The sequence below is a fragment of the Poecilia mexicana genome, unplaced genomic scaffold (genome assembly GCF_051168715.1).
Source record: "Poecilia mexicana isolate PSO_F unplaced genomic scaffold, ASM5116871v1 scaffold_19, whole genome shotgun sequence".
Lineage (NCBI taxonomy): Eukaryota > Metazoa > Chordata > Actinopteri > Cyprinodontiformes > Poeciliidae > Poecilia > Poecilia mexicana.
The window spans coordinates 1,406,512-1,434,202 of NW_028263388.1; the positions used below are offsets into that span (position 1 = coordinate 1,406,512).

The 27,691-nt window shown below is 44.0% G+C and overlaps 2 protein-coding genes and 1 long non-coding RNA gene across 5 annotated transcripts in view; 1 reads left to right on the plus strand and 2 right to left on the minus strand.

Moving 5' to 3' along the window:
* Positions 1–32: 32 nt before the first annotated feature.
* Positions 33–27,691, plus strand: part of katnip (katanin interacting protein) — a 33,129-nt gene continuing 5,470 nt past the window's right edge. The window contains exons 1-29 of one of the 3 annotated variants that reach the window (XR_015761481.1): positions 33–275; positions 690–790; positions 2,202–2,290; positions 2,842–3,002; positions 3,703–3,818; positions 4,636–4,737; positions 4,883–5,017; positions 5,115–5,349; positions 5,873–5,998; positions 6,135–6,289; positions 7,799–7,905; positions 7,973–8,051; positions 8,128–8,346; positions 9,137–9,274; positions 10,135–10,807; positions 11,272–12,039; positions 12,157–12,365; positions 12,445–12,523; positions 13,481–13,658; positions 14,859–15,024; positions 15,565–15,731; positions 15,808–15,872; positions 17,403–17,513; positions 19,877–20,016; positions 20,254–20,355; positions 20,458–20,618; positions 21,576–21,602; positions 22,007–22,092; positions 22,857–22,980. Coding sequence is in view for 2 of the 3 variants with exons in the window: in XM_014968282.2 (XP_014823768.2) it covers positions 779–790; positions 2,202–2,290; positions 2,842–3,002; positions 3,703–3,818; positions 4,636–4,737; positions 4,883–5,017; positions 5,115–5,349; positions 5,873–5,998; positions 6,135–6,289; positions 7,799–7,905; positions 7,973–8,051; positions 8,128–8,346; positions 9,137–9,274; positions 10,135–10,807; positions 11,272–12,039; positions 12,157–12,365; positions 12,445–12,523; positions 13,481–13,658; positions 14,859–15,024; positions 15,565–15,731; positions 15,808–15,872; positions 17,403–17,513; positions 19,877–20,016; positions 20,254–20,355; positions 20,458–20,618; positions 21,576–21,602; positions 22,007–22,092; positions 22,857–22,915 (4,665 nt within the window). In the remaining variant the exon portion in view is untranslated. Of the gene's footprint in view, positions 276–689; positions 791–2,201; positions 2,291–2,841; positions 3,003–3,702; positions 3,819–4,635; positions 4,738–4,882; positions 5,018–5,114; positions 5,350–5,872; positions 5,999–6,134; positions 6,290–7,798; positions 7,906–7,972; positions 8,052–8,127; positions 8,347–9,136; positions 9,275–10,134; positions 10,808–11,271; positions 12,040–12,156; positions 12,366–12,444; positions 12,524–13,480; positions 13,659–14,858; positions 15,025–15,564; positions 15,732–15,807; positions 15,873–17,402; positions 17,514–19,876; positions 20,017–20,253; positions 20,356–20,457; positions 20,619–21,575; positions 21,603–22,006; positions 22,093–22,856; positions 25,370–27,691 lie in introns of those variants that run through there. The other 2 variants (XM_014968282.2, XM_088000873.1) reach the window with 2 other exon arrangements.
* LOC148153553 (uncharacterized) lies at positions 4,486–7,782 on the minus strand. The gene is made up of 2 exons (XR_015761482.1): positions 7,204–7,782; positions 4,486–5,477 (listed from the first exon to the last, which is right to left on the minus strand). It is a non-coding gene; the product is annotated as an uncharacterized LOC148153553 (long non-coding RNA).
* On the minus strand, positions 26,105–27,650 carry cox6b1 (cytochrome c oxidase subunit 6B1). The gene is made up of 4 exons (XM_014968294.2): positions 27,461–27,650; positions 26,761–26,866; positions 26,516–26,616; positions 26,105–26,340 (listed from the first exon to the last, which is right to left on the minus strand). The coding sequence occupies exons 2-4, from the start codon at positions 26,864–26,866 to the stop codon at positions 26,287–26,289; spliced, it is 261 nt and encodes an 86-aa protein (XP_014823780.1). The 5' UTR covers positions 27,461–27,650; the 3' UTR covers positions 26,105–26,286.

Here is a 27,691-nt window from a genome sequence, read left to right on the forward strand (position 1 = left end):
GATGGATGGATGGATGAAACGCAGTCAGATGGTTGAGAGGTGTGCAGCATCCATCCATTCATCCATCCGTTTATGTCTCATCCATCCATAGATATGAACTTGGTTACAGCTGGCGCCGGGGGGGGGGGGTCGGGGGGCGTGTCCAACGCTGATGCGGCTCCTCTGATTGGCTGAAATCTCTCCTGGTAACCGACCAACACACGAGACGTGAAAAAAGAAATAAAATAACAAACTCGGTATTTATTTGACGGATAAAGTCAGGCTTTCTATATCCTGTAAGTACTTCTATGTTTATCAGAGCGGGAACATTAAAGTTTATTTGGGTGTTTTCATGGACATTTAGAGCTGTTGGCTGTTAAACTCCTCAGCCGTTCAGGTTGTTATTAGCTGCAGCGCTAGCTGTTTGCTAACAGGTTTTAACCTCGCCTGTCAGATTTAATGTGTAATAAATGAAACCCGGCGAAAAAAAAGAAAAAAGCTTAGTTGTATTTGTACATAAATCGGGTTTTATTTATGGTGAAAACGCGTCATGAGCCGCCAGCTGTGGGGAAATGCTCGTTCAGGGTCGGGCTGACCAGATGTGTTGATGCTAGCGAAGCAGCATCGACGCCTCCCACCGTTACATTCAGGTTGAATACAGGACTCCGGCCGTGGTTCACCTTGGGGGTTTATCCTGTGTCCTCCTCCAGGAAGAATCAGACTGAGCTCCGGTTATTACAGAAACCTCCATGATCTCCGGCTGGCAGGATGCGGGATCCTCCGGCAGCTGCAGGACACCATGGATAACCAGGTGACTGTTGGCCTGATTTTAGATTATTACTCCTCATTCTCTATGATCCAACAGGGGATCAATGCACTGATGCATGCCTGGTTATCTGTTCTCTATCACTAACCCCTGATTTCTTTCTTCTACTCTCTCTGCTCTGCTGCTGACGCTTCAGATGCTCTATTAGCCCAATAGAAACTGAGTGAGACCTTTGATTTATTTCCATTGTCATGCATTATGGTTGTAAGAATCACATAGCATGGCTTTCAGGTGACTGTTATGATGTCAAATATTTAGCAAAAAAGTATTAATACATCTTTAACATGTTGCAGCAGGGCGGGCCCAATTCATATGCAGGTTAAGCGGCTGCTTAGGGTCTTAACACCACCAGGGGGCACCCAAGAGCACCAGTGTAGCTTGAGAAAATAAATGTATACATGTTTAAAATAACATTGAATCATACAAAGTCCGATTATACATGGAAGAACAATTTCCACATTGTTCTTATAGTTGCTCCATAAATAATGGTTAATTTCTCCCTGTTGATGGCAGCTGCCTGCTGGGGAAATATAAGATTTTAAATGTGTTTTCTGTAAACTTAGAGTTTATCAGCTGATGCTACTTTCAAATATTGAAAATAACACTTAAATAACACTCTGCATTTCAAAATTCAGATAATTGTGTTTTTATTTTGCTACTTCTGTAAGGTTAAAATTAAAATCCCTAATAGCACTGAGATGATGTAAGCTAAATACAGATGATGCTAATGATAGCAGGTATGTTGCACACACAGAGGAGCTTGGAAATGATAAAGCATCTGATGCTAACATGCTGGGTTTTGGGCCCCAAAAAGGCTTGGGCCGGCCCTGACAGAAAATAATTACCTGCCACACTTTCTGGTTTTAATTTGTATGAAGAATTATAAACTAAGTATCATTTCCCTTCATCTTCAGGGCTGTGCTTTAAATGCATTAAATCTGAATAAAACCCGTCCAGGTTTGGTTGTAATGTGATAAAAACGTTAAAACTTCTGATGCTTCTTTGTGTCGGTTTAGAGTTTTATTCTGGGTTTACCACAGGAAGCAGCTTTAACTCATGACAGATGTTTGTGTTTTGGTGTGATTCAGCACTTCCTGCTCCTGCTTTATTAGTACTTTCTTTCACTTCTTTTATCTTAAATAAATGTTTCTGTTTTGATGTTGCTGACTCGTCTGCATGCATGAAAGTTTATAAATATTTAGTGCATTAAAATAACCAAATTAAAGCCATAAAACCTTTAGTGCTATAACACATTATTTCTGCTCTTCCTGTGAGATTTCTTTCTGTAGTCATCATCCAGTCGTTCAGCCTGAGTCTGCAGATAACCTGATCTAACCTGTATGGTGAATATGAATGAGTGAATTAGGGTGAATAGTTTCCTTGGTTGTGTTTAAAGGGGAGGAAAGCGAGCCGAGAGGAGGAGCCGGCCGCTGCTGCAGATGAAACTCTGGATGAATATTTAATCGGCCTCCAGCAGAAAAACAGGTGAAGTTTGACTGAAGGTCGGCTTGGATTTCACACAGACGCTCGACTTCCTGACTGTTGGTGGCGCCTGGTTGTTTCCTCTCGACGCATGAATGGAAAATAATTCCTCCAGAAAAAATGTGTATAAAATATAAATATAAAATATTTTTAAACATGTATAACAAGAAATTATTTATAAATCTAATTTAGATTTATGTTTTATTAATTATTTAGATTTTTTTATTACTATGCATGAATGTGTCTGCAAGGTTCTGCTGCAGAATCATGTTGGATCGTTTTCAGAGCCAGAATTTAATTAATTATGTAGCTTTTAATTCCATAAAAATTTAACTCATTTTGCCTTTTTTTGTTTGTTTTTACATTCAAAAGTCCAAAGCTGGAACCTTTGCTGTTAGAATAATCAACCTGAAGAACAGATTTAAAACTGTAAACGTCTTTGTCGTTGAGCTCTTTCCTTTATTCAGCAAAAATGGGGTTTGAATTTAAAACTTTGCTTATTTTACATATTTTTCACTGCAATTACCTAAAGTTGAAGTTGTTTTCCTGACCAGAGCTCTGAGGCGCCTCAGGGTGAAAGGTCGGCGGGAGGTGGAGCTGGAGCGGCTGGAGGAAGGCTTTTCCATTTACTTTAACGGAGCCAACGCCGAGGCGAGTCGGGGGAACAGCAAGGCTTCCAGAACCGCCTGCTCTCTGCCGGACCAGCGGGCCGCAGGTACCGCTGCTTTAACAGGAGGGTCAAAGGTCATTTATATATATATATATATATATTTATAAACAGACTGCTGTCCTTTTCATCACCGTCATGGTTTGGTAGATTAACCCAAATCTTTCCTGTTTGCTAAATGACAGAGATTTTCTAAGGCTTGCTTTAGTTTGTGACGTCTGCTCACAGCTCCGTGGGTCCAACGTTTTGGGTTTCCTTCCAGAAGCTTCTCACCAGTTTTCTGGAGTTCTGGTCCAGTCTGTCTGACAGAACCAGCAGAACTGAGTCATTTTTATTTTGCATATTTAAAATAAGGTCCAGTGGAGTTCTTTTTTTTTTAACAAAGTTAAAGTTTATTGGTCTTTTAGAAGGCTAACTTGCATTATTATATAATTATGAATATATTAGTTTCTAATGTATAAAAACGATTAAATGAAAAATCAGCAGATTGTGACAATTTTTACCTGATTAATCACCAGAATAAATGATGAATCAGCTGCAGACGGTGAGAATCAGGTGTGTAAACTTCATATTGCTGCCGTCCTGCAGCTTACGGTCCAGGATCTGACGGCTGCCCGGCTCCGAGCGCCGGACGGTGAATCAACGATAGTGACAGCTTTTCATTTCCTTCTGCTCTGACGGCCGTCTGCGTTAGTGTTTCCTGTTCTCTGTGGATGAAGTCACGCTCCTTCCTCTCTGCCATCTGCAGACGTCTGCAGGAGCGCCCACCAGCTAGCCGAGCGCAGCGGGATTCTGGGATCTGAGACGAGCCGGAAGAGGAGTCAGACGGCGCCGGAACGGGTCCGCAGGAAGGAATGGGTGCAGGTACGACCCAAGGTCACTACAGTTCACTAACACTAACCACATAACCAAAACTGGAAAGAAAAAGCATCTTAACTGGAATAAATAAAACAGTAAATAATGAGGAGAAACTATGACTTACTGAACCAAAATCTATGTTTATGAAACTAAAACATACTGAAACTGTAGATGTAATATCCTCGGTTTTAGTTTATGAATCTATTGATTAGCCTTTCGAACTGATGTGAAATAACGTCGTTTGTTGCAGACGTAGTAAAACTCTGTACTCCTCACGCTAACGCTAAAGGACGACAGCAAGTTTGGAGAAAACTCCAGTCAGCTGGTTGTTTTTGAAAATGGCGTCTTCTATTGAGTTCATTACATAATCCAGGTCATCACAATACAAAACTTTGGATTTTTAAAATTCTGCACCTGAAAATGAACCAAAGTATGAAAAAGTTCAAACTGTTTTAACTCTGGTGCAAAATCCAAAACTCAGACAGGCGAGGAGAGGAGCCAAAAAGGAATTTGGTGAAAACGACTCAAACGAGCGGCTGATCAAAACATCAGGCTGTTGGTATGAAATAATTATAAAGTATAAAATTATGTGGAAATTTTAGTGTTTTAAAGACAAAAAGTGAAAAATTTTACAAAATAACAAAAATCAGGCAGAAGAAACTTTTTTCCAAAATCAGTTTCTTTCAATAAAGAATTTATGAAACTTTAATAAAAACTGCAGGTTTGAAATTACAGAAGTTTCACTGAAGTAAAAGTAGCAACACTTCATGAAATGACTGCAGTGAAGCTGGAGTTCCTGGTTTCTCTGCTCCTCTTCATGCAGGAATCTGTTGAGATCCGGACAGAGGACGGCCTCGGACTCAAACTCTCCCCTGATTTACGCTACTCTGAGGATTTCGAGCCGTATGAAAGCGTGGACATGGAGGTAGACGGGAGACTCCTCGTGACGGCGTCGTGTGGGTGGTTTTATTTAGAGGAGAGCCGCGTCTCAGATGCAACTGTCTGTCCTCATTAGCATCTCTATCTCCTCCATTTTCCCGTCTTTCCTCCATCCCTGGCGTTGCGTGCAGAGCTGCAGCCAGCGCTCGCCATGTAGAGATTCCTCCAAGCTTCAGCGCTCCTTCAGCTGCAGGCCGGAGGTCCAGGGCGGCCCGGCCGACCCGGAGCTCAGCGAGAAGGTTCTCCTCAGCCTGGAGGAGGTGAAGGTGAGGAACCGTCTGAATTTGGTTCGTGTTTCCAGACAGTTCAGCCGCAGCGCTGCTTGCTTGCATGCTCAGCCCAACGTCTGCGGTGGTGAAGCAGGTTTTGCGTCGGAGCCTGGAGGTCAGCATGCGGCGGAGCAGCCGAGGCTCAGCGGGGGAGGAGTCGGACGAGGAGTGGATCGAGGAGCAGATAGAGAGGGAGGAGAGCACCGAGAGCCTGGATGAGCTCGGCCTGCCGCTCTCCAAATCCTCCAGCAGCTCACGGAAGAGCGAGCCCAGCAGCGCCTTCGACCCCGCCGACCTCATCGTGCTGGACTTTGGACCCTCACATAAAGGTAGCTGCAGCTGGAGCCGAGAGAAACCCGGCTGGGTCCAGTTTGGGCTCGAATGAGGCTTTAGAGATGATCCATCCCTTCAACAGAAACGAACCGACTCACCGGCATGACGGAGAATTAGAGCCAGGCTAGAAAAAATGTGATTCAAATTGTGAGAATAAATAAATTAGAATAAATTAATATTACAGGAAAAAAGTCAAAACAATGTGAAGCAAAAGTCAAAATACAAAAAAAAATACAAAAAGTCACAACAGTACAAGAATAAAGTAATATATGAGGAAAGTTGAAATAAGAGAAAAAGGTCAAAGCAATGCGATAATAAAGTTGTAATAACAGGAGATAAAAGGCGCAACCACACACACACACACACACACACACACACACACACACACACAGAGCAGATAAATCATTTAAACTGAACATTCATGACCATAATAAACTTTTCAGATGTTGGATCAGTTTTCTGTAGGTGGAAATAAATGAAGCTTCTGCTTTTATTGTGAAATATCTTCCTGTTTTTCAGGGCGTAAGATTGAGCGTTCTCTGTCTGCGAGGAGGAGAGAAAGCATCGACTCGTTTGTTCCCAGCAGGCCGTTGTTGGTGAAAAGCAAAACGTTGGACAGGCCGCCTTCATGCTGGGACGGACAGAGTGAGTTTTAATATGAGCTGACATTTAAACTCTATTGTTGCTGTTGTTCTGTTCCATTATAAAATGTGGAGGTAAAGTTTAGATGAATTTGCATTAATAGCTGGTTTGTTTGTTTGTTTGTTTGTTTGTGTTTCAGGGCCGAGGAGTCGCGCAGAGCGACCGCTGTCAGCAGCCAGGAAGGCTTCAGCTGAGGAGCGAGACCCGGCCCAGGTTTTCTGCAGCGTCCGGGACGCCATGCAGAGAGAGAACTGCAGCCCTGGGCAGAGAGCCGGGGCCTGCAGCCACAGCACGGTCTGAGCCACACACACACTGACACACACACACTGACAGACACACACACTGACACACACACACTGACTGACACACACTGACACACACACTGACAGACACACACACTGACTCACACACACTGACAGACACACACACTGACAGACACACACACTGACACACACACACACTGACTCACACACACTGACAGACACACACACTGACAGACACACACACACTGACAGACACACACACACTGACAGACACACACTGACAGACACACACTGACTGACACACACTGACAGACACACACACTGACTGACACACACACACACACACACACACGGCAGGAGGTCAACCCTCCTCCATCGATTAGAAACTATGGATCCACGTTGTTGATCAATAAGTTAATATAAAGTTGACAGAACTTATTAATCCACTAATGATTAATTGATAGTCGGTAATTTTCTTATTTCCATAACAAATGGCAAATTTTTTCATCATATGTTGAATTAAAAAAAATAAACAAAAATACATTTTAACATTATTTTGATTCTGCTTGAATAAACAGGAAGTCGTGGTTTTCTCACTTTAAACCCAGAGATATTTAAAAATATATAACAATCCACGAACCTCTAAGGTTAGAAAAATTATTTTAGAAAAATAAAATAAAATATGAAAAACATAATTCCCTATGAACACAGAGATGTTCACACAGACTGTTGTTGCTCTTAAAGGAAAGTTAAAAGTTTTCTCCATGAAGAGCATTAACTCAATAAAGTCCTAAAAATCAAACTTTGCATCATGTTTCATTTTTTCTGGCGCCTTCGTGTCACATCAGTAACATTTGATTGAGACGTTAACGGAGCTCCGACATGAATGAAGGAAACTGAAGGAGTTTATATTCACAAACAGAACAGCAGAAAGTTATTCTTTACCCCACACCGGACTGTTTGGACCGTTTCTCTTTCCCGACCTGAAATGCCGTCCGCCATCTTTGTTTCTGTCTCCGACTCCGCTCAGGTCGACCAGTTGCGCCCTCTGCTGGATGGCGGCCAAACTGCAACACGTAAAGACCGTCTCAGCAGACGTTTTTACGTAGTTTATCGTTTGGAGCTAAATTTAGTGTTTTCTCATTATGTACAAAAATATATAAAATACACAATTACTACAAGGAAAAGGAAAAAATAAAACCTACCCACCAAACAAGTAACTACTGTCGGATAACAGTATAAGATATGCAACCAACAAATAGAAACACCAAGGTCAAGAGTTATGGAAAAGTGATTTACAAAAAATTACTCAAGTAAATTAATCGAGTAATTAATTAATTGAGTAATTAATCTGGTTAGTTCCCAGCGCTGGGGTGGAGCAGCTTCCTCCCACTGAAGATGAGTTAGACGCCCTGCTAGCAGATGGAGCTAATTTTAAGCTAATAAACTGTTTATTGATAATTAATCATCCACCCATCCAGTGATTATTCATCATGTTGCATAGGAAGTGGCGTCCTGCTGACTCCCTCTTCTCCTTCAGGCTCAGGGTCACCAGGAGGTCAACGGCGTGAAGCCCCCTGGTGGTCATGGGAAGGATGAGAGCGGCGTCTCCGTGGCGATGCAGAGGATCACCCTGCTGGCCCCCAGGTCCGTCTCACGCCGCCGGCTTCCTGCGGGGCGCCGAGCCCAGCCTCACCTCTGTGATTCTGTGCAGGCAGCAGCAGAGGCTCCTAAAGGCCCTGGAGCAGCTGGAAGCAGAACCCGGCCAGAACCCAGACCTCTCCAAGCAGCCGGTGAGTCAGCTGCATGCGCTGCCGGACCAGAACCGATCCGTTCTGCCTGATATGACCGGCTCTGTCGGCGTTGCAGAGAGAGCCGCCGCCGCCACCGCCGGCAGACGTCCCCCCCGCGCTGTACGTTACCATGGAGATCCTGTCCAACTGGGGCAACGCGCTGCAGGTCGGCCTGACGGAGATGCAGTTCTTCTGCTGCAGAAACAGGAAGCTGTTCGTGTCGCCGCACGACATCGACATCAGGAACGCCGACCACCCGGGGAACCTGGCGGCGCTGGTCAACGGGAAGGTCAAGGTGGGTCCATTCTGGTTGCTAAAATCTATAGAGCTGTGGGTCAAACCTTCACTGTTCCTGCCAGGAAACGCTGAGATGGTTGGAGTTTACACTGAAACACAGAGAGGAAAACATTTATTTAATAATATCAGCTAATGTAGTTTTATTATTGTGTAAAAACCCAACCAGAGAAAAGAGCAGCTTCCTCTGTTTATTAGACATAACTATATAATAATAATAATAATAATAAAAATAGCCCTTCTTAAATATAACCAATATTTAGATTACATTTATTCTAATTAATATTAATAGTAGTTGTAGTAATATTAAAATATGATTATTAAATTTAACAATTATTTACATTAAACTTTAACATGATGAATATAACAAAATAAATAATTTATTATCATTAAGAATAATAGTTATTTAGATTAAACTTTATTATAATAAATGTAATAATAATATTAAGTACTTTATTATTATTTGATATAAAAATAATTTAGATTAACTTGAACATAATAAATATGATGGTATTGATAATTATTATTAAATGTGAAAATTATTTTTGATTACATTTAATAATAGTAATAATAAATACATCACTGATAAAATAAGTTTTATTATTTATTCTTCTTATTAAATATAATCATTATTTTATTGCATTTAAAAAATGATGATTATTAAATATTGTTGTATATAGCGGTGCTATCGGTTGTAAAAATGTTAATAGTTACATTTGAATGGATTGTTGTGTAAAAATCTGCAGATTTTTTCTCATTCATGTTTTTTTCTCCTTTTGCTGGTTGGTCAGACCACCAGGGGGCGCCACATGTGGACGTGTCCCTTCCACCCGCCCATCCAGCTCTACTTCATCATCAGGAACACGGAGCGCGCTCTGGACTTCGGCATCTCCTCCATTAAGATCTGGAACTACAACAGAAGCCTAACCGTACGGAAACATAAGTACTCCATCAGAACCCCGACCCGGTTCACAGATGTCCCGCTGAACCCGGTTTAGCTGCGTTGCGTCAGTTCAGCCCCAGCAGAGGCTGGTGGAGCCGCCAGTCAGTCTGGATGTGGGGCAGAGCGGGATTACCTCAGAGGATTAGCCTAGCGTTTGGTTCTGCTCCTCAGAGTCTCTGTTGTTCTTAGAACCGTTAAAATTTCGTTCATGGAGCTTCTCAGATGCCCCAGAACCACCAGGAGAGGTAAGACTGTTCAGGCTGAGGGGAGTTTCTGGAGGGCCAGTGCAGATCGGGCTCTGGGGCTCTGCGGTCGCTCTGACTGCTGCTGCACAGCTGCAGTTAGCAACAGTTAGCTGAGAAGTACTGCAAATCTTCTGCAAACCGCCACAAACCTTAAAGGATTTCATCTGGATAAACACCAACATGGAGTGGAGCAAAGAACCATCAAATTATTCATTAACAAATCTGAAAAGTGTGGCGTGCAATTTCTATTTAACCACAATCTACCTGTCGATACTTTAAATCAGAGGTGTTCAAACTTTTTGTCCCAAAAGTGTCAAATTTTAACTTCACTTTGATCCTCTGGCTGCAGCTGCAGCTTCGCTCAGCTGATTAATCGATTGTCAGAATCAATTATCAATCAGATAAGAAAATAGCTGATTTTTTGTTAATTTTATTTATACGATATTAAGCAAATAATGAAGTTTTCCTTTAGTGAACACTTAGTGAACTGTCACTACTTCAATAATCAAGAATCACGATTGATTGGTAAACCAGTTGACCACCGTTTCATTAATCGATTAATCATGAATAGAGGATTAATGGTGAGCCGTTTGTCCTGCAGGACCTGGACGTCGGCGCGCGGCACATCCATCTGTACCTGAACAGCTCCCTGGTGTTTGACGGCGAGCTGGAGAAAGGCTGCGGGAACCAGGTCTTCGACTACGGCTCCACCGTCGACCTGAAGGCCTTCCTGTTGTCCAGCGCCAGCCCTGCGGGGCGCCCCCTGCAGGCGGGGGAGGGCGCGCACCGTGCGGTTCTGCCCGACCCGACGGACAGGACTACGGTAGACGCTCCGCTCCTGCCCGTCGCCGCTCGCCGTCCGTCTGCCCAGAGGAGCGCCTTGGACCGGTCCGCCTCCGCGGATCAGGCGGCGCCCATGCAGCTGACGGTCACCACCCAGCCGTCCGCCTGCCGGGTCGCCCCCCAGTGGCTGCAGCCGCCGAACCGGGCCGCTCCAGAGGGCTGTGAGGCCGGCAAGGAGCGGCCCCGCTGGCTGGTACCGCAGCTCTCCACGGAAACCAAGCCTTCCTCCTCCTCCTCCTCCTCCTCCATGCTGCCGGAGCTGCCCTGTAACCCCGGCCGCGTGTGCAGAGGGGCGGACGGGCCGATGAACGGCGGGCAGCGCTCCCTGGACCCGAGCTGCGACCTGCTGGAGGAGCTGCAGGCGGAGCGGCCCGTCGGCGGGCGCCGCAGCTCCTTCAGGCAGACGGAGGAGCAGCGCCACCTGGCGGCCGGTAGGGAGTCCTGCACACAGACTAAAGGCTTTTCTGTTTCTGTGGATCCAGAGGCTGATGCTGAGACATTTATTACAAAACCAGGTTCTCACACTTTTAAAGGGACAGTGTCGTGTAAAATCAACTTGTTTTTGTCTTTCCATCATGTTTTAATGTTTTTCCTCATCAGAAACAAACGGCAGCGCCGCTTTGATTCCTTCAAGTTTAAGAAATCCTTTCATCTCCATGGCAACCACTCAGCTGATAAACGCCTGGGTGGTTTCAAGGAGTTAAATCAGAAAGTTAATGTCTTTTAGGTCACATTTGATATTTTTAGCGTTTTATAACGACTGAAGGCAACCATTACTTGGTGGAGCTTTAAAATGGCCGCCATGTGGCAGGAAAACTCAGATCTGCCGCTTGTGAACAAGGAGGACGGTTCCAGACGTTCCACCTCAGTCTGTGTTGTTTTATCTGCTCCTCAGATGAGCCTGTGTCTCTGACCGGCGCCGCCCGGCGGGCCAGCGGCGCCGGCCGGTCCCGATGCCACAGCCAGCAGGACGACTCCCTGATGGAGTCCTGGGACTCCCTCACCAAGTTCAACCAGTGCCAACGCGGCCGCATCTCCAACATGGCCTTCGAAGGCGACGTCTTCGACGAGTTCCTCCAGCGCCGGGGTCGCGGCCCCCCCTCGCTCCCCGTGACCCCCGCCACGACCCCCAGAACCCCCTCGTCCTCCGTCAGCGCGGCGCCGCAGAGCGACGGCCCGGACGACGACCCAGCCGCGGAGCGAGACGACGACTTTGAGATCCCGGTTCTGCCTCAGGGCCGGCGGCTGGTTCTCAACATCCGGTCCACCTGGGGCGACCGCCATTACGTGGGCCTCAACGGCCTGGAGGTGTTCAGCGCCAGCGGCGAGCCGCTGCGCCCCGCCGCCATCAGCGCCGACCCACCGGACATCAACGTGCTTCCGGCGTACGGGAAAGACCCGCGCGTGGCGGCCAACCTGGTGGACGGCGTGAACCGCACGCAGGACGACATGCACCTGTGGCTGGCGCCGTTCACGCCGGGCCGCCGCCACTCCGTCTTCCTGGACTTCGCCGCTCCGCACCAGATCGCCATGATCCGGGTCTGGAACTACAACAAGTCGCGCATCCACTCGTTCCGCGGCGCCAGGGAGGTGGAGATGCTGCTGGACGGCCGCTGCATCTTCAGGGGCGAGATCGCCAAGGCGTCGGGAACGCTGTCCGGAGGTACGAGAGCGACACGCCGACACAGCACAGCCAAGGATCACGGACCATCAGGACCGCCTGCTAACAGGCTAACCGGGTCGGGACCATCCTGGTCCCTCCTCTCTGCTGCCGTTTCAGACCTGGACCAGTTCGGGGACACCATCCTCTTCACCACGGACGACGCCATCTTGGAGGCCATGTCTCGCTACGACGAGACGTTTCTGGGCCAAGACGAGCGACCCGACGGGTCGGCGTGTGAGGAAGAGCTGCAGCGGCCGCGCACCGCCGACGGAGAGGGGGACGAGCGACCTTTCACCCAGGCCGGCTTCAGAGAGGAAGACCTCGCAGTGCGTACGGCCTTCATCACCAAACAGACCCGTTTCCTCTCCGTTCTGCTGTCATTCATGTGATTTAATGTTTTATTAGCTGCAGCTTCAGCTCAGCGCTGCAGTGAACCAGCCAGAGGAAAACATGCACAACGTTCCGGGGATCTTCACTGGGAAGTGTGAGTCCTCTCATCATTTCCTCTGAAAAACGTGTCCCAGAATTCCTGGTAAAATCGGTGATTCTTGGCACTTTTGGGTTTCTATATTCTAGCATGAATGTTTCAGAGCTTTTGCTAGAACAGGTGATGCCTGAGCGCCATGGAAGTGAAGCCCAGTGCTGAACTTTGACCTGCATGTAGAAACTAACCCTCAGGATGTGTTTCTGCTTCCTGCTGTGACGTTTCTGCTTCCTGCTGTGACGTTTCTGCTTCCTGCTGTGACGTTTCTGCTTCCTGCTGTGACGTTTCTGCTTCCTGCTGTGACGTTTCTGCTTCCTGCTGTGACGTTTCTGCTTCCTGTTGTGACGTTTCTGCTTCCTGCTGTGACGTTTCTGCTTCCTGTTGTGACGTTTCTGCTTCCTGCTGTGACGTTTCTGCTTCCTGCTGTGACGTTTCTGCTTCCTGTTGTGACGTTTCTGCTTCCTGCTGTGACGTTTCTGCTTCCTGCTGTGACGTTTCTGCTTCCTGTTGTGACGTTTCTGCTTCCTGCTGTGACGTTTCTGCTTCCTGTTGTGACGTTTCTGCTTCCTGCTGTGACGTTTCTGCTTCCTGTTGTGACGTTTCTGCTTCCTGCTGTGACGTTTCTGCTTCCTGTTGTGACGTTTCTGCTTCCTGCTGTGACGTTTCTGCTTCCTGCTGTGACGTTTCTGCTTCCTGTTGTGACGTTTCTGCTTCCTGCTGTGACGTTTCTGCTTCCTGCTGTGACGTTTCTGCTTCCTGTTGTGACGTTTCTGCTTCCTGCTGTGACGTTTCTGCTTCCTGTTGTGACGTTTCTGCTTCCTGCTGTGACGTTTCTGCTTCCTGCTGTGACGTTTCTGCTTCCTGTTGTGACGTTTCTGCTTCCTGCTGTGACGTTTCTGCTTCCTGCTGTGACGTTTCTGCTTCCTGCTGTGACGTTTCTGCTTCCTGCTGCTCCAGGCCTCAGACTGGAGATGACGGCGACTTGGGGCGATTCCCACTACATGGGCCTGACGGGGCTGGAGGTGGTGGGGAAGGACGGGGAGAGTTTACCTCTGGACCTCGCCATGATGGCGGCGTCACCGCGAGACCTCAACGACCTGCCGGAGTACCAACACGACTCCCGCACGCTTGATAAGTACGCCGACCAGATCTGGAGCGACAGACGCGTTTCTGTTTGCTTCTTTTTATGAAGAATCGATTTAGAAAAGGCAAAATTCAAATGAACTTCCTCAGTTTCACCAAAATGTTTTTAAGAGTTACTGCGATAAAGGAGAGACTTTCCCCTCCAGCCGTGGTTCTGAGCTCAGGTGGACAATATAACGGAAGCATCATGATATGAGGGTCTCATATCAGTCAATATCGATAATTATTGATTAGTTTTTGTTTTAAATATCTGACATACAGCCAAACTACTGGTGTGACCTTTCCTGTTTTCTGCACATTTTTTTCTCCATTTTGTTTTGTATTTTTCAGCAGTTATGAGGCAAAGTGGTGAAATCACCCAGCAGGTCGTTGCTAGGCAACCGAAGAGCGAGAGAGTCAGCTGATGGAAATAAACGATAAATTCACCTTTTCTGTTTTGGAACATTTTAAAAGTTTGCTCAAAATTCACATGAGAGTCAGATGGAAACCAGAAGTGAGACGATCGGATCGGTACCGTTTGGGTTGTTGTTGTTTGGGTCGGCGCCGTCGGGTTGGTTCCGTCGGTGCCGTCGGGTCGGTTCCGTCGGGTCGGTTCCGTCGGTGCCTTCGGGTCGGTGCCGTCGGGTCGGTTCCGTCGGTTCCGTCGGGTCGGTGCCGTCGGGTCGGTGCCGTCGGGTCGGTGCCGTCGGGTCGGTTCCGTCGGGTCGGCGCCGTCGGGTCGGCGCCGTCGGGTCGGTTCCGTCGGGTCGGTTCCGTCGGGTCGGCGCCGTCGGGTCGGTGCCGTTTGGGTTGTTGTTGTTTGGGTCGGCGCCGTCGGGTTGGTTCCGTCGGTGCCGTTGGGTCGGTTCCGTCGGGTCGGTTCCGTCGGTGCCTTCGGGTCGGTGCCGTCGGGTCGGTTCCGTCGGTTCCGTCGGGTCGGTGCCGTCGGGTCGGTGCCGTCGGGTCGGTGCCGTCGGGTCGGTTCCGTCGGTGCCGTCGGGTCGGTGCCTTCGGGTCGGTGCCGTCGGGTCGGTTCCGTCGGGTCGGTGCCGTCGGGTCGGTTCCGTCGGGTCGGTGCCGTCGGGTCGGTTCCGTCGGGTCGGCGCCGTCGGGTCGGCGCCGTCGGGTCGGTTCCGTCGGGTCGGTTCCGTCGGGTCGGCGCCGTCGGGTCGGTGCCGTCGGGTCCAGCCGTCATCGTGTCCTCTCCCTCCAGGCTCATCGACGGCCATAACATCACCACTGACGACGTCCACATGTGGCTGATTCCGTTCTCCGCCGGAGCGTCTCACACCCTGAGCGTCGCCTTCAGCAGGCATCAGGCCGTCGCCGGGCTGCGCGTCTGGAACTACAACAAGTCGCCTGAGGACTCCTACAGAGGGGTGAGAGGCGCTTTCTGCTCTCTGACTCTGTGTGGCCCAGCAGAACAGATGTTTGATGCAGATCCAGACTTTTTTTCTTTTTTAATTAATTTATTTAGAGCAAAATTGTTACAGACACCTACTGAGGAAAATATTAAGTGCAACACAATGTCAGATTTATTTAAAGGCATTTTAAAAACAGGTTAAAACTGCACAAGACAATAACACAATAGAGAGAGAAACACAAAACCCTGCTAGTGTCAGAATGAGCAGAAAGGTTTTTCTTTTAAAAATATGAAGAACTCTCTGAGTTTTGGATCTGCTGTGATTTAAAACTTTCCTTCAGAAAAGAAAAACTGATTATTTGTTTAATTAAAAAGAGTTCACGCTTTATTTATTGTTAAGTATGTAACTATCAGCTTCACAAATTAAAGTTTTAGGTTTAAAGCAGACGGGTGTCAGGAAACCTGCAGTCTGGTACCGAGTGGTTCTGTTCGGACCGTGTGGACCAATCGGATCTCTGATGGATCTGGTCACCTGGTGCGTCTGTTTCTGATTCAGGTGAAAGTCCTTCATCTGTTCTTGGACGAGGTGGCCATCTCCCCGCCGGACGGGTTCCTGGTCCGGAAAGGACCGGGTAACTGCCACTTCGACTTCGCCCAGGAGATTCTGTTTGTGGATTACCTGCAGCCTCCCGCTGACACCTGGAGCCACGACGACGCCCAGAGGCACGCAGCACAGCGCTCGCCAAAGCCAGGCAAACTAAAACGGCATCGACTCATTTCTGGTTTTGTTCATTTTCAGAGGAAGTTCGAAGAGGCCAGAGCAGCCCAGCATGGACTATGAGGCTCCCATCATGCCTTGTGGCTGTATCCTTCCTGAAAAACAGGATTTCACTCATAATTTAAAACACAAACTTCACTTTTTAACGTTAGCATCTTATGCTAACAGTTTGTGTTGCTAGCATCACAAAAGCAGCTAGCTCCAGTTCATCCATGGAAGATCCGTTATGTTCACTCTGAGTTTAAAAACATTCAGATGAGATAAAATCTCCCTAAAGACCAAAATGTGACGTGCAACACAAAGAATTCATCTTTAACAGCCACGGTTTTACTTTTAATTTCATTAAAGTCATGAAAAAAAAGATAAAAAAGTAAAAGATCGACCCGGCAACTTTAGGACAGCATTTTTTAACTGGTCAGATCTGGTTTCTACAGGAATCTGGCTACTTTTGCTCATTTAAATAAAATATTGTGTTCCGGTTTAATGTTGAGCAGGTAAAAATGAAAAAATAAAATAGTTTGTGATATTAATGTTTATATTTACAAAAACGCTTGATTAATGGTTTGATTGAAGATCTGCTGGGAAAGAAAACTGGTTTCTGGAAGGAAACTGGAGGCAGTGAGGCTCTCTGGACCAGATTGATCGGACCCGCTGGACTTTAACTGATCAATACTCAGTAAGTGGAATGAAACCATTCAGTCAGTCCCAGCCGATCCAGAACCAGCAGCTTCAACCGGCCGGAAACATTCAACGATTGCTTTATTTATCGCTGATGTTTGGCTTCAAACGTCAGCAGAGCTGGAGGTTATTATGGAAGGTTTTCTGTTTTCACATTCTGTACAGTCAGAGCAGGTTTATACAGAAGAAAAACAATATTATGTAGTTATAGCTACATAAAGGACTAAAGGAAGAACAGCCGAGTAGGAGAATTTAAAGAAACGGTGGCTGGCAGGTGCAAAATGTGCTGCAGAGACAAACATAAAACAAAACAACAAAAGATGCTGCAACCACAAAAACTGAAGCAAAGACCTACAATCAACAAAACATGAACAAAACATTCTGCAAACGCAGACATGTCACAATAATCAATTAATCGCATGTTGATTTAAGATAATAATGAGCGCCATAATTAATGTATATTACAGGGGAGTTTTGTTTACATCGACTTTATAACGAATTGTATATTTTTTGTTTAATTGTTGTTTTTCTTTTACAAAATTAAAATTTGTCTTTGAGGGTGAACTTGCATTTCATGCAGCATCAATATATTCCTGGAAAATGGTCTCAAAACAACATTATTGTTTATCGCAATAATTACTGAGATTAATTACTTTATTATTAACCAACCGAAAAAAGAAGAAAAAGAAAAACTGCTTCAAGTATGTTTTTTTTTCTTTTTTAATAAACCAATTTAATAAAAAAAACCTCCTCATCTTAGCATCAAATTTTTTTGAAATTGCCGTGTTTCCATGAGGGGAATTTATTTTCAAAATGTCAAATTGCGCAATTATGTGGTAAACGCAGCGAGTGATGTTATTTTATCTTTAGTTCGGGAATTCCCGGCCCGGTTCTGCGGTACCACCATGTTGTATTTTCTTTGACTCGTCGTCATCCAGTCATCTTCCAGCTGCAGCTGCTGACCACCTGGGGAGACCCGTACTACATCGGCCTGAACGGACTGGAGTTTTACAACCAGAACCACCAGAAGATCCACCTCACGGACAACAGTATCCTTTCCTGTGACGTCACATCCGCAAGCTGCTCTCCGACCAAAGACATGAACACGACGACTACAACCCCTGGCAAAAAGTATGGAATCACCAGTCTTGGATGAGCACTCATTCAGACATTTCATGCTGTAAAACAAACTCGGATCAAAAACATGATACAATATTAAGGTCGTTCCAAAGTGCAACTTGTTGGCTTTCAGGAACACTCAAAGAAATGAAGAGAAAACATTGTGGAAGTCAGTGAATGATACTTTTATTGACCAAACACAGGGAAATAAATATGGAATCACTCAATTCTGAGGAAAAAAGTATGGAATCACTCAAATTGGAGGTAGAAAAAAGGACACACCCAGTCTATTTCCTTTCCCTAAATGGACACCTGCCCCAGATTAGATGTGCCCGTTAGTGTGCAGTTCAAAACACCTGCAGTCATGACACCTTGGAGGGCTGCTGGACGAAGTGGAGTGGCGAGAACCATGGCTCCAACAAGAGAAATGTCCCTTGAAACAAAAGAGAGGATTGTGAAACTTCTTGAAGAAGGTAACCCTTCACGCATGGTTGCTAAAGATGTGGGCTGTTCACAGTCAGCTGTATCCAAGATATGGTCCAAACACAAACAGCATGGAATGGTTGTTAAAGCCAAGCGTACTGGTAGACCAAGAAAGACATTAAAGCGTCAAGACAAACAACTAAAGGTCATTTGTCTTGAAAACCAAAAAAGTACAACTAAACAGATGAAGCATAAATGGGAGGAAGCTGGAGTCAATGTATGTGACCGAACCGTAAGAAATCGCCTAAAGGAGGTGGGATTTCAATACAGGAAAGCTAAACGAAAACCAGCATTGACACCTAACCATAAAAGAACAAGATTCCGATGGGCTAAGGAGAGGCAATCATGGACTGTGGATGACTGGATGAAAGTTGTCTTCAGTGATGAGTCAAGAATCTGCATTGGACAAGGTGATGATGCTGGAACTTTTGTTTGGTGCCGTTCCAGTGAGATTTATGAAGAGGCCTGCCTGAAGAAAACAACCAAATTTCCACAGTCCTTGATGATATGGGGCTGCATGTCAGGCAAAGGCACTGGGGAGATGACTGTGGTTAATTCTTCTATCAATGCACAAGTTTACATTGACATTTTGGACAGTTTTCTCATCCCTTCAATTGAACAGATGTTTGGAGATGATGAAATGATTTTCCAAGATGACAATGCATCGTGCCATAGGGCAAAAACAGTGAAGGCATTCCTTGAAGAAAGACACATTCAGTCGATGTCATGGCCTGCAAATAGTCCAGATCTCAACCCAATAGAAAACCTGTGGTGGAGATTGAAAAAAATGTTCCACAAGAAGGCTCCAACCTGCAAAGCTGATCTGGCAACTGCTATCAAAGAGAGTTGGCACCAAATTGATGCAGAATACTGTTTGTCACTCATCAAGTCCATGCCTCAAAGACTGAAAGCTGTTATAAAAGCCAAAGATGGTGCAACTAAATACTAGTGATGTATTTTGAATGGTCTTTTGTTTATGTGTTTTTCATGATTCCATACTTTTTTCCTCAGAATTGAGTGATTCCATATTTATTTCCCTGTGTTTGGTCAATAAAAGTATCATTCACTGACTTCCACAATGTTTTCTCTTCATTTCTTTGAGTGTTCCTGAAAGCCAACAAGTTGCACTTTGGAATGACCTTAATATTGTGTCATGTTTTTGATCCGAGTTTGTTTTACAGCATGAAATGTCTGAATGACTGCTCATCCAACACTGGTGATTCCATACTTTTTGCCAGGGGTTGTAGCATTGCTTTTAGCTGTCAAGTTGTCGGCATAACGCGGTAAACATTAAATGTACGCCTGATTTATACAGTAAAAAGTGACGCAGTGCTTTACTGCTAATTGTCAACACTACGACAGCTTGGTAACAAGTTCAGAAAAAACTTTTACTTTAAAAAATAGCGAGGGAGAGGAAGGTTGGTTGTCAATTTTGACACAGTCAGTTGCTATGGCAACGGTTCTGCGCAGCCGACGCAGTAAGCGTGCCAGAGGATAATACGAGTGGTTTTGAGTTGCTCTTCACGGTGTTGTTTTCCTTTTGCTGTGGCGCAGCAAACTCATTCATCTCGGTTCCAGTGAGGCTGCGGATGGAAACGAGGAGTAAAAGAACCGTCTTGTTGCCCTCCAGCGTTGTGCGCATGCGTGGAATGTCCGGATGTAAACGGGACGTTTTCCAACCACAAACATGAATGGATTCCGTCCTGATGTTTTTCTGACAGACCAACTCAAAGCAGTGTTGTGTTGTAGTTTAGGTTTAGCTTCCCTGCTTAACTTGTCTCATTGATCCCTGACGTTGCGTTTGCGCCAGACATCGCAGCTTTTCCCGACAGCGTGAACGTCCTGGACAACGTGAGCGGCGACGTCCGGACTCCCGATAAACTGATCGACGGGGTCAACGACACGCAGGACGGCAGGCACATGTGGTTGGCCCCGGTTCTCCCAGGAACGGTGAGGGGCCCGGTTTACATTCAGACCACAACGACCAGATAAACCGAGACATACAGGAGAAACCACAAGTTTACATACACCTGTTATCCTCACGTCTGACCTTAAATCAGACTCGTGGATTAATGGATAAAAAGGCACATTCTGTTTTTTTGATGGAAATCACTTTGAGCTGCCTTGTTACTGAAATGTGCTTTAAAAACGGACCGGACTGATTGTATGTAAACTTCTGGTCTGCAGGTGAACCGTGTTTACGTGATCTTTGATCAGCCGGTGACCGTCTCCATGATCAAGCTGTGGAACTACTCCAAGACGCCTCAGAGGGGCGTCAAGGAGTTCGGGGTCAGTAGCTCTGCATCTGCTGTAGGGTGTTTGGTTTCCTGCTCACAGCTCTGTGTGTGTGTGTGTGTGTGTGTGTGTGTGTGTGTGTGTGTGTGTGTGTAGCTGCTGGTGGATGACCTCCTGGTGTATAACGGCGTCCTGGACTGCGTGAGCCAGGCCGCCAGAGGCATCCTGCCGACCTGTGACCCCGTGGTGCCGTACCACACCGTCCTGTTCACCGACAACGCCTATGTGGCGCAGCGCGAGAGGAGCACCGTCATCAGGTGGCTGATCCACACACACTTCCACAAGCTCAAATACATACACCCCCGCTAACACCGAGACCAGCGACCGGTACAACCCACAGGGCCGTTCGTGCCTCCAGACCGGATGAAACGTGACTCTTTGAAGCAAAATTGATTCTTTTTATAATTCGTACGACAAAAATTTTAGATTTTGAAATAAAAGATCTGGAGCTGCAACTAATGATTATTCTAGTAACGAATTGTCTAGATTTTTTTCTAACAATCCGTTTTTCTGGTGATTAAGAAATTAATTGGATAATCTTCTGCAGAGTTTTCATTAAGCCGTTTTTCCACAATATTATAAATGAATTGAAAGTTGCTAATAGGCCAATAATTAAATTACTTTTGGAAAAAGAAAATAATGAACAGTAGTGAATAATGCTAGAACATTTATAGCTAATTATCTACTAATTATTAATTAATATTAAATGGACAGGAAAAGATTCTTAATAGGATAAATGTTACAGAATTTGAACCAGGTGAAGCTAAAACTGCCACAGGTTTTTATTTTAAACATAAGATGTTTATATTTTTTGTACAGTTTTGGACTAATTACTGCTCTTTGTGTTGTCAGAATTATATTATTCACGTACTACAACAATAAATCAAATCTGCTTTTAACTGCTTTATTAAACTTAACTAAAGTTAAGTTAGTCAGCTGGGCTCTAAATCCTGTTCCTGAGAATAAATATTTTTTATTTTTAATTGAAAAAAATAAAAATTGTTCACTTTCTTTGAAATAAATTAACTGCATGCATTCTTTTAAAAAGCCAAACCTAGAAATAACAATGTTTGATAAAAAATGGCTGCTTTATGCGTTATTTTATCAAAAATAATTCATGTTTAGTTTAAGATTTTCAGAGCACAAATCTTCCGCTTCACACCAGATAAGACGATTTTCATAAATTATTGATAGATAATTCTTCTCTCCTTCAGCCCCCGAAGCAGCAGGCACAACCACCGGTAAGTCCTGAAGGCTTTGTGTGAGCGCCCCCCAGTGGTGATTCCCTGTATTGCAGCACCCTAGTGGTGACTCCCTGTACTGCAGCGCCCCCAGTGGTGACTCCCTGTATTGCAGCGCCTCCAGTGGTGACTCCATGTACTGCAGCGCCTCAGTGGTGACTCCCTGTATTGCAGCGCCCCCAGTGGTGACTCCCTGTACTGCAGCGCCCCCAGTGGTGACTCCCTGTACTGCAGCGCCTCAGTGGTGACTCCCTGTATTGCAGCGCCCCCAGTGGTGACTCCCTGTATTGCAGCGCCCCCAGTGGTGACTCCCTGTATTGCAGCGCCCCCAGTGGTGATTCCCAGTCTCTGCTGCTTCTCTCCACTGGTCCCGCTGAATAAATGTGTTCACTTATGTGTTGCAGCAACCATGTGGAGGACCAGGATGTGAAGATGACCAATGAGAACCAGATCGTTCATCACAACAAGAAGAAACAGACAGCCGATCCTGGTGATTCACAAAAACTGAACAATTAATAGTTAATGAACTTACTCTGGGCGATTCATTGAATTTTTGGTTTTTGAAGATTTAATTTTTGGGGTTAGGGTTTTTTTTCCACCAATAAACTCTTTTGGTTTGTAGAACTCAGAGCACAATCAGGGCAGCCATATTTTTTAATTTGGATTCTGGTTAAGTTTACCACAGAATATTAGGACCAGGCTAAGATTTTATTATTTTATGATTACAAGGAAAAAATCTGAATATTTTAAGAAATTATGTAGTAAGACGAGAATAAAGTTCTATAACAATAAAGTCATTAATGCAAGAATAAAGTGTACTATGTTACCAAAACAAAGATGTAATGTTATTAGAAAAAAGCCGTATCACAATAAAGTTGAAATAATACAAAAATAGTTAAATTAACACAATAATAAAGTCACACAGTAAAGTCATATTGTGAGAAAAATGTTGTAAAAATATGAGAATAAACTCAAAATAAGAGAAACTAGTTGTTATACGAGAATAAAGTTATAATAAAGTTGTAATAGTACAAAAAGTCATAAAATTAGTAGAATGAGAGAAATTTCATAATTCATCCATGAAAAGTAGTTAAAAACAAAAAAGAGGAATACTGAGCATCTTGTGAAGTTTACTTTGGAATTTGTTATAAGAATAATAAAATATTTAATCTTTTAACACATCAGCATCAAACTATTGTCAGTAGCAGAATGTTAAGTGATCAAACTGATCTTCTTCGTTCCTCTTCCTTTTAGCTCTCCGGCCCAAAACCTGCATGACTGACGGCGTTAAACACGGGAAGAGGCGATTCTGACGACAAACGTGGAGTTTTATCTGAGCCGAGGCGACGTGGAGACGACGCCTCTCCTCCACAGTCTGGTGAGCAACTGAACAAACTGCGACGCTCGGACGCTGGACTCAGATTTCTGCTTTCTGGTTGGATTTCTCCTCCATGTTCGGCTGTGAAAACTCACATTAACCCTCCAGCAGGGGGCGCCTCACTCCGTTTACAGTGCCTATTACTGAACCCGGCTGCTGCTGCTGCATATTTTAATGCAACTTTCGGCATGTAAATAACTCCCTATGAGCCAAACCATTAGCTTATAGCGCCATTAGCATGAAAATACCAGTTATGATGCTAGTTTAGAAAAAACATTTTGATTTATAACTGTGGCTTGAATAATTAAAACCTTCTAAATTTGTCACTAATTCATAGAAAAAGCTGAAATTATGCAAAGTGTGTGTATAGCGAACATCGACTGATTAATTAAATAAAATCTATATTTATTTCTCTGCTTAGCATCAGACCCTGATTATAAGTGACCTTTCTAACAGTAGCTCTGTGTGGATTCGGTGCAGCTTCAGCGTTTTTCTCTAAATATGTAACCTGATATGCAAATATTATCGACTTACCTCAAATCAAAACATACATCGTTAAAAACGTCACAAATATGAATTGATCACAGCTAAAACCTGTACTTCATTAAATACACTGCAAAAACACAAAATGTTACAGAGCGTTGTTCAGTTTCTAGGGAAAATATTTTAGTTCATTTGAATAAAATAAAACTAATATACAAGTAATAAAATCTGCCTTTTGCAGATTTTGGAACTAAAACTCATTTAATAAAATTTTTAATTCATTCACTCATAAATATGAATATTTCATGCAACAACTTAGAGAAATCATGAAGAAAAGGAGCAAGAAGAAGCATAAACTTATCATTTTTGACCCAAATGCATAAAAAATGTATAAAATTAACTATTCAACAAAGCATCAGCTTATTCACACACCACAGCTTCATCCGAATAGTTTTCAGCTTTTTTTTAAATGCAGATTTAATTGTTTTATCCGTCAAGATTATTCTATAAATATTTAAAATAAATATTATTGACTCTAAACAAGCTCTAATATGTTGCTTGAAAGTTGGTTGTAAGTTATTTTTGGCTTATTTTAAGTATTTGCACCAGACAGAAGATGAAAATCTTGGTAATATTTAGTGTTTTTGCAGTGTATCCCCTCTGCCAGAATCTGCTGAAAGCAGCCAGAAGTTTACATACGGCACGCTCATCCTGGGCTGGAGTTTGGTTTCCAGACGGGCCGATCATGAAAACGTGACTTCAGCTCATCGTGGAAACAAGATTTAGTTTCACAGTTTGGAGTTTTAATTTTCTTTAAAACACACGATTGCTGAAATATTTGATCACGTTCTGGTTCAGTTACTGGTCGGATATTTGAGCAGAGTCCTTAAATACTGAGATAATTCAGGAACAAACCAGAAACGGCCAAGGCTCAACTCTTCTGATTAAATCAGGGGTGTCCAAAGTGTGGCCCGGGGCTGTTTTTGGCCCTTCGTATGATTTTGTTCGGCCGCTGATGTCAAGTCAAAAACAGCCAATAAAATAAAAAACAAATGGAAAACCAAAAAAAATTGGAGATCGTCTGTTTTTAATAAAACAGTCCAAAGCCTTTTTTGTTTCGGATCTTCAATGCACTGTAAAAACACAAAACTTTACCAAGTATTGTTGTCTTGTAGTAAGTGAAATAATCTTCAGTGGAGCTAGAACTTTTTCATCAGTACTAATGAATTATTTACTTAAAACAAGCTGATCTACTTACTTGTAAGTAAATACAGTTGAAATAAGACAAAACTAAGATTTGTACTAGAAACCAAACCAAATACACTTGGTCAAATTTTGTGTTTTTGCAGTGCAATAAACAGATTTCATAATCATTTTGTTTTTTGAGCAGGTAAAACCAAACAAAAAGTCACACTAAACTCCTTTTTGCATTTTTTTTTTTATTTAATGAATTTTGTGGCTCTCTAGTTGTTTAAATTTGCCAGTTTTGCCCCCGGGGCAAAAAGTTGGGACACCACTGGGTTAACTGGAGGATCCAGAGGGAAACCAGTAAAAAAACGAGTTAAAATTTCAGCCGTTTTGCGTTTAAGAGACGTGTGTCTGTATGTGTGACTCTGTGGATTAAATTCAAATGTTTGCATCAGACTCTTGTGTTTAAAAATGGCCGACAGTGTGAGCTGAAAAATGTTCATATTCAGAAATATTCTCCTTCCGTCTGAGACTCGCTGTGCAGGAAATGCAGTTTTATGGTTTTAAATGTCCAACATCAACATTAATCTTTCTCTGTATGTTAGTTGTGGGTTATGGTTGTATATTTGACTCCTAGTGTTTTTAAATATTTATTTTTCTAATCTTTATTATGTGTACTCGGTGTAGGTTTATTTAAATGAATAAAATATTAAAATTATTAATGTTTTCTGATGAGTTATGATTTATTTCTACATTACAGACATAACTTTTTCATCCAAAGAGCCGTTTTTCTCCCAACCCAGCTAAATAAACACATTTTATTAAGTTTGTTAATTTTGAAAATGTAAAAAAACAAAAACAAAAAAAGCATTTTCCAACCTGACAAGAAAATACCTAAAAACTATTCCTGGTCATTTTTCATGCTGTTGTGGAAATTAAATCTATTTATTCCCTGAAAATGACTAAAACCTATATTTATTCAATATATTTAAAAACATGTTTTGCTGCAATTTTCAGCCAGTTAAGAACAATTTTCCTCATCAGTCCAGCTAAATAAAACTCATTTAGATCCATTAATGTCACCTGACCTGAAACTTTTAAAGAACACATTTTTAGCAAAAACATCCATGAAATGTCAATTACATTGAAAATAATGTAAAAAGAAAAATGCAGTTTCCAACCAGGTGTCAAGCAAATTTTATCTAAAAATTATTTCTGGTATTTTAATTTACATTCAGAAGTATTTTATTGATCTCAAAGGGAAATTAAATTCCATTCTAGTGTTTTATTGTGAAAATTCAATGGATTTATTCCCTGAAAAATGACTAAAATCTGCGTTTATTCATAATATGTATGTTCAAAAACATAATTTATGTTTTTTCTTATTTTTAGTAATTTACTAAGAGCCGTTGTTACCGTTATTGGAGGGAAAACACTCAGTAGACACTGGAACTCCATAAATATATCCTGAGACATTTTAATGCAGAATCTGCTGTACATTTAATGGGTTTGTAAGGAATGACCATTCAGTTTCAGTTTGCTGCTGGGCAGAGCAGTTGGAGAGGAAAAGTGACGACCAGGCGTCACTTTTACAAACATTCAGCTAACAGAGTTACATCCTCAGAGCCGGCAGCCTCAGATCTTCCCTGGAAACGTCCCGTCGTCTCTCTGCCCGTCCCATTTCTCAATCTGAAGGGTCAAAGTTCACAGGAAAACAATTAGAAGGATTTTCATCCACTGATATTTACTGACATTTCAGGCGAAATTCAGCACATCTGACCAAACCAGACAGACTGTCTTCAGGAATAAAATATTTGTATTTTTAAAAAGTAAAGTTATTAGTGAAAGTGTTGAATCTATTTACCCAGGCCATGGGGCAGAGGGATTTGTAGACCCTCCTGTACCACTCACAGGGGGTGGTGTCTACTCCTTTAGCAGTCAGAGCTTTCTGGCAGCGGTGATAGTCTGGAATCAGAGAAAATGGGGGGGGATCCAAATTTACACATTTTAAAATCACCCTGACAGAAAATAAACCGACTTTAAAGCTGGATTTATTGCTCCGTCAGGTAAAACAGCCTGTTGTGCTGTGACCTTGAGGAGTATCCTTACCCAGGTAGTTGGACCAGCAGTTCCTCGTCTGGTTCTGGTTCGGGAATCGGGCATCAAAGGGAGCGGTTCGGTACTGGTCCAGTTTGGCCTTAATGTCCTCAGCCATCTTTAATAATAATCAATAAAACATTATCAATGAAAACTGACTAACTGCTGTACCTTCATTTAGCCACCGGCAGTGACGTAGGCACTTTAAGTAGTAAAGGAAAAACTGCCTCGGATCTGTTTTATTGAATTGCGTCGGTTCTGTTCGTGAATGTTCGCACTGAAAGCCCGGTTCTGGTAACCCAGGGGATTATTTTCGAGGTGTCGCATGCGGCACCCGGAGCTGTGTTCATCAATGCGGCGCTGAGCTCCTGTTCCTCCTTTACGGAAAAAAACTAAACAACCGAAACCAGCTGGTTGCTTAGCCTCCACATATTGTGACTTAAACGACATTACTGCCCAACTCCTTCCGGGCGCAGAGGTTTTCCTCTCCGCTAAAGGAGCTTCTTTTCCGCATAACCAGGTTCGGCTTGTCGGTGTATTTTTATTTTTATTTTTTTACTGTTGGCCTTCATTAAACCTCGTTGTAAACAGCCTGGAGACTGAACAATGTTTAACACCGACAGCTAAGGTGGTTCCCCGCCTGAAATACACCCCAGCCCCTCGTTAGGAAGCCCGTTTAAACTCTTAGAGATGCAATGAAGGTGAAGATTACCTTTTTAGATGCGGCGAGAGCTCAGAGTCTTCACAACGGACGGTTCGGGGCGCGTGCTTCCTCACTGACGGGCAAAGAGCGCGAAGCGCGTGCGCTCCGGTTCGGAGAAACGTATCCGTGCAGTCCTGTTATGATAATATGGCGGACTGCTCAGGTCACATTGAAATGACAAACTGGGCGAGTCTGAAGTTTAGACTTCCTGTACGCAGGTCCGAGGACTGAGAGGAGATC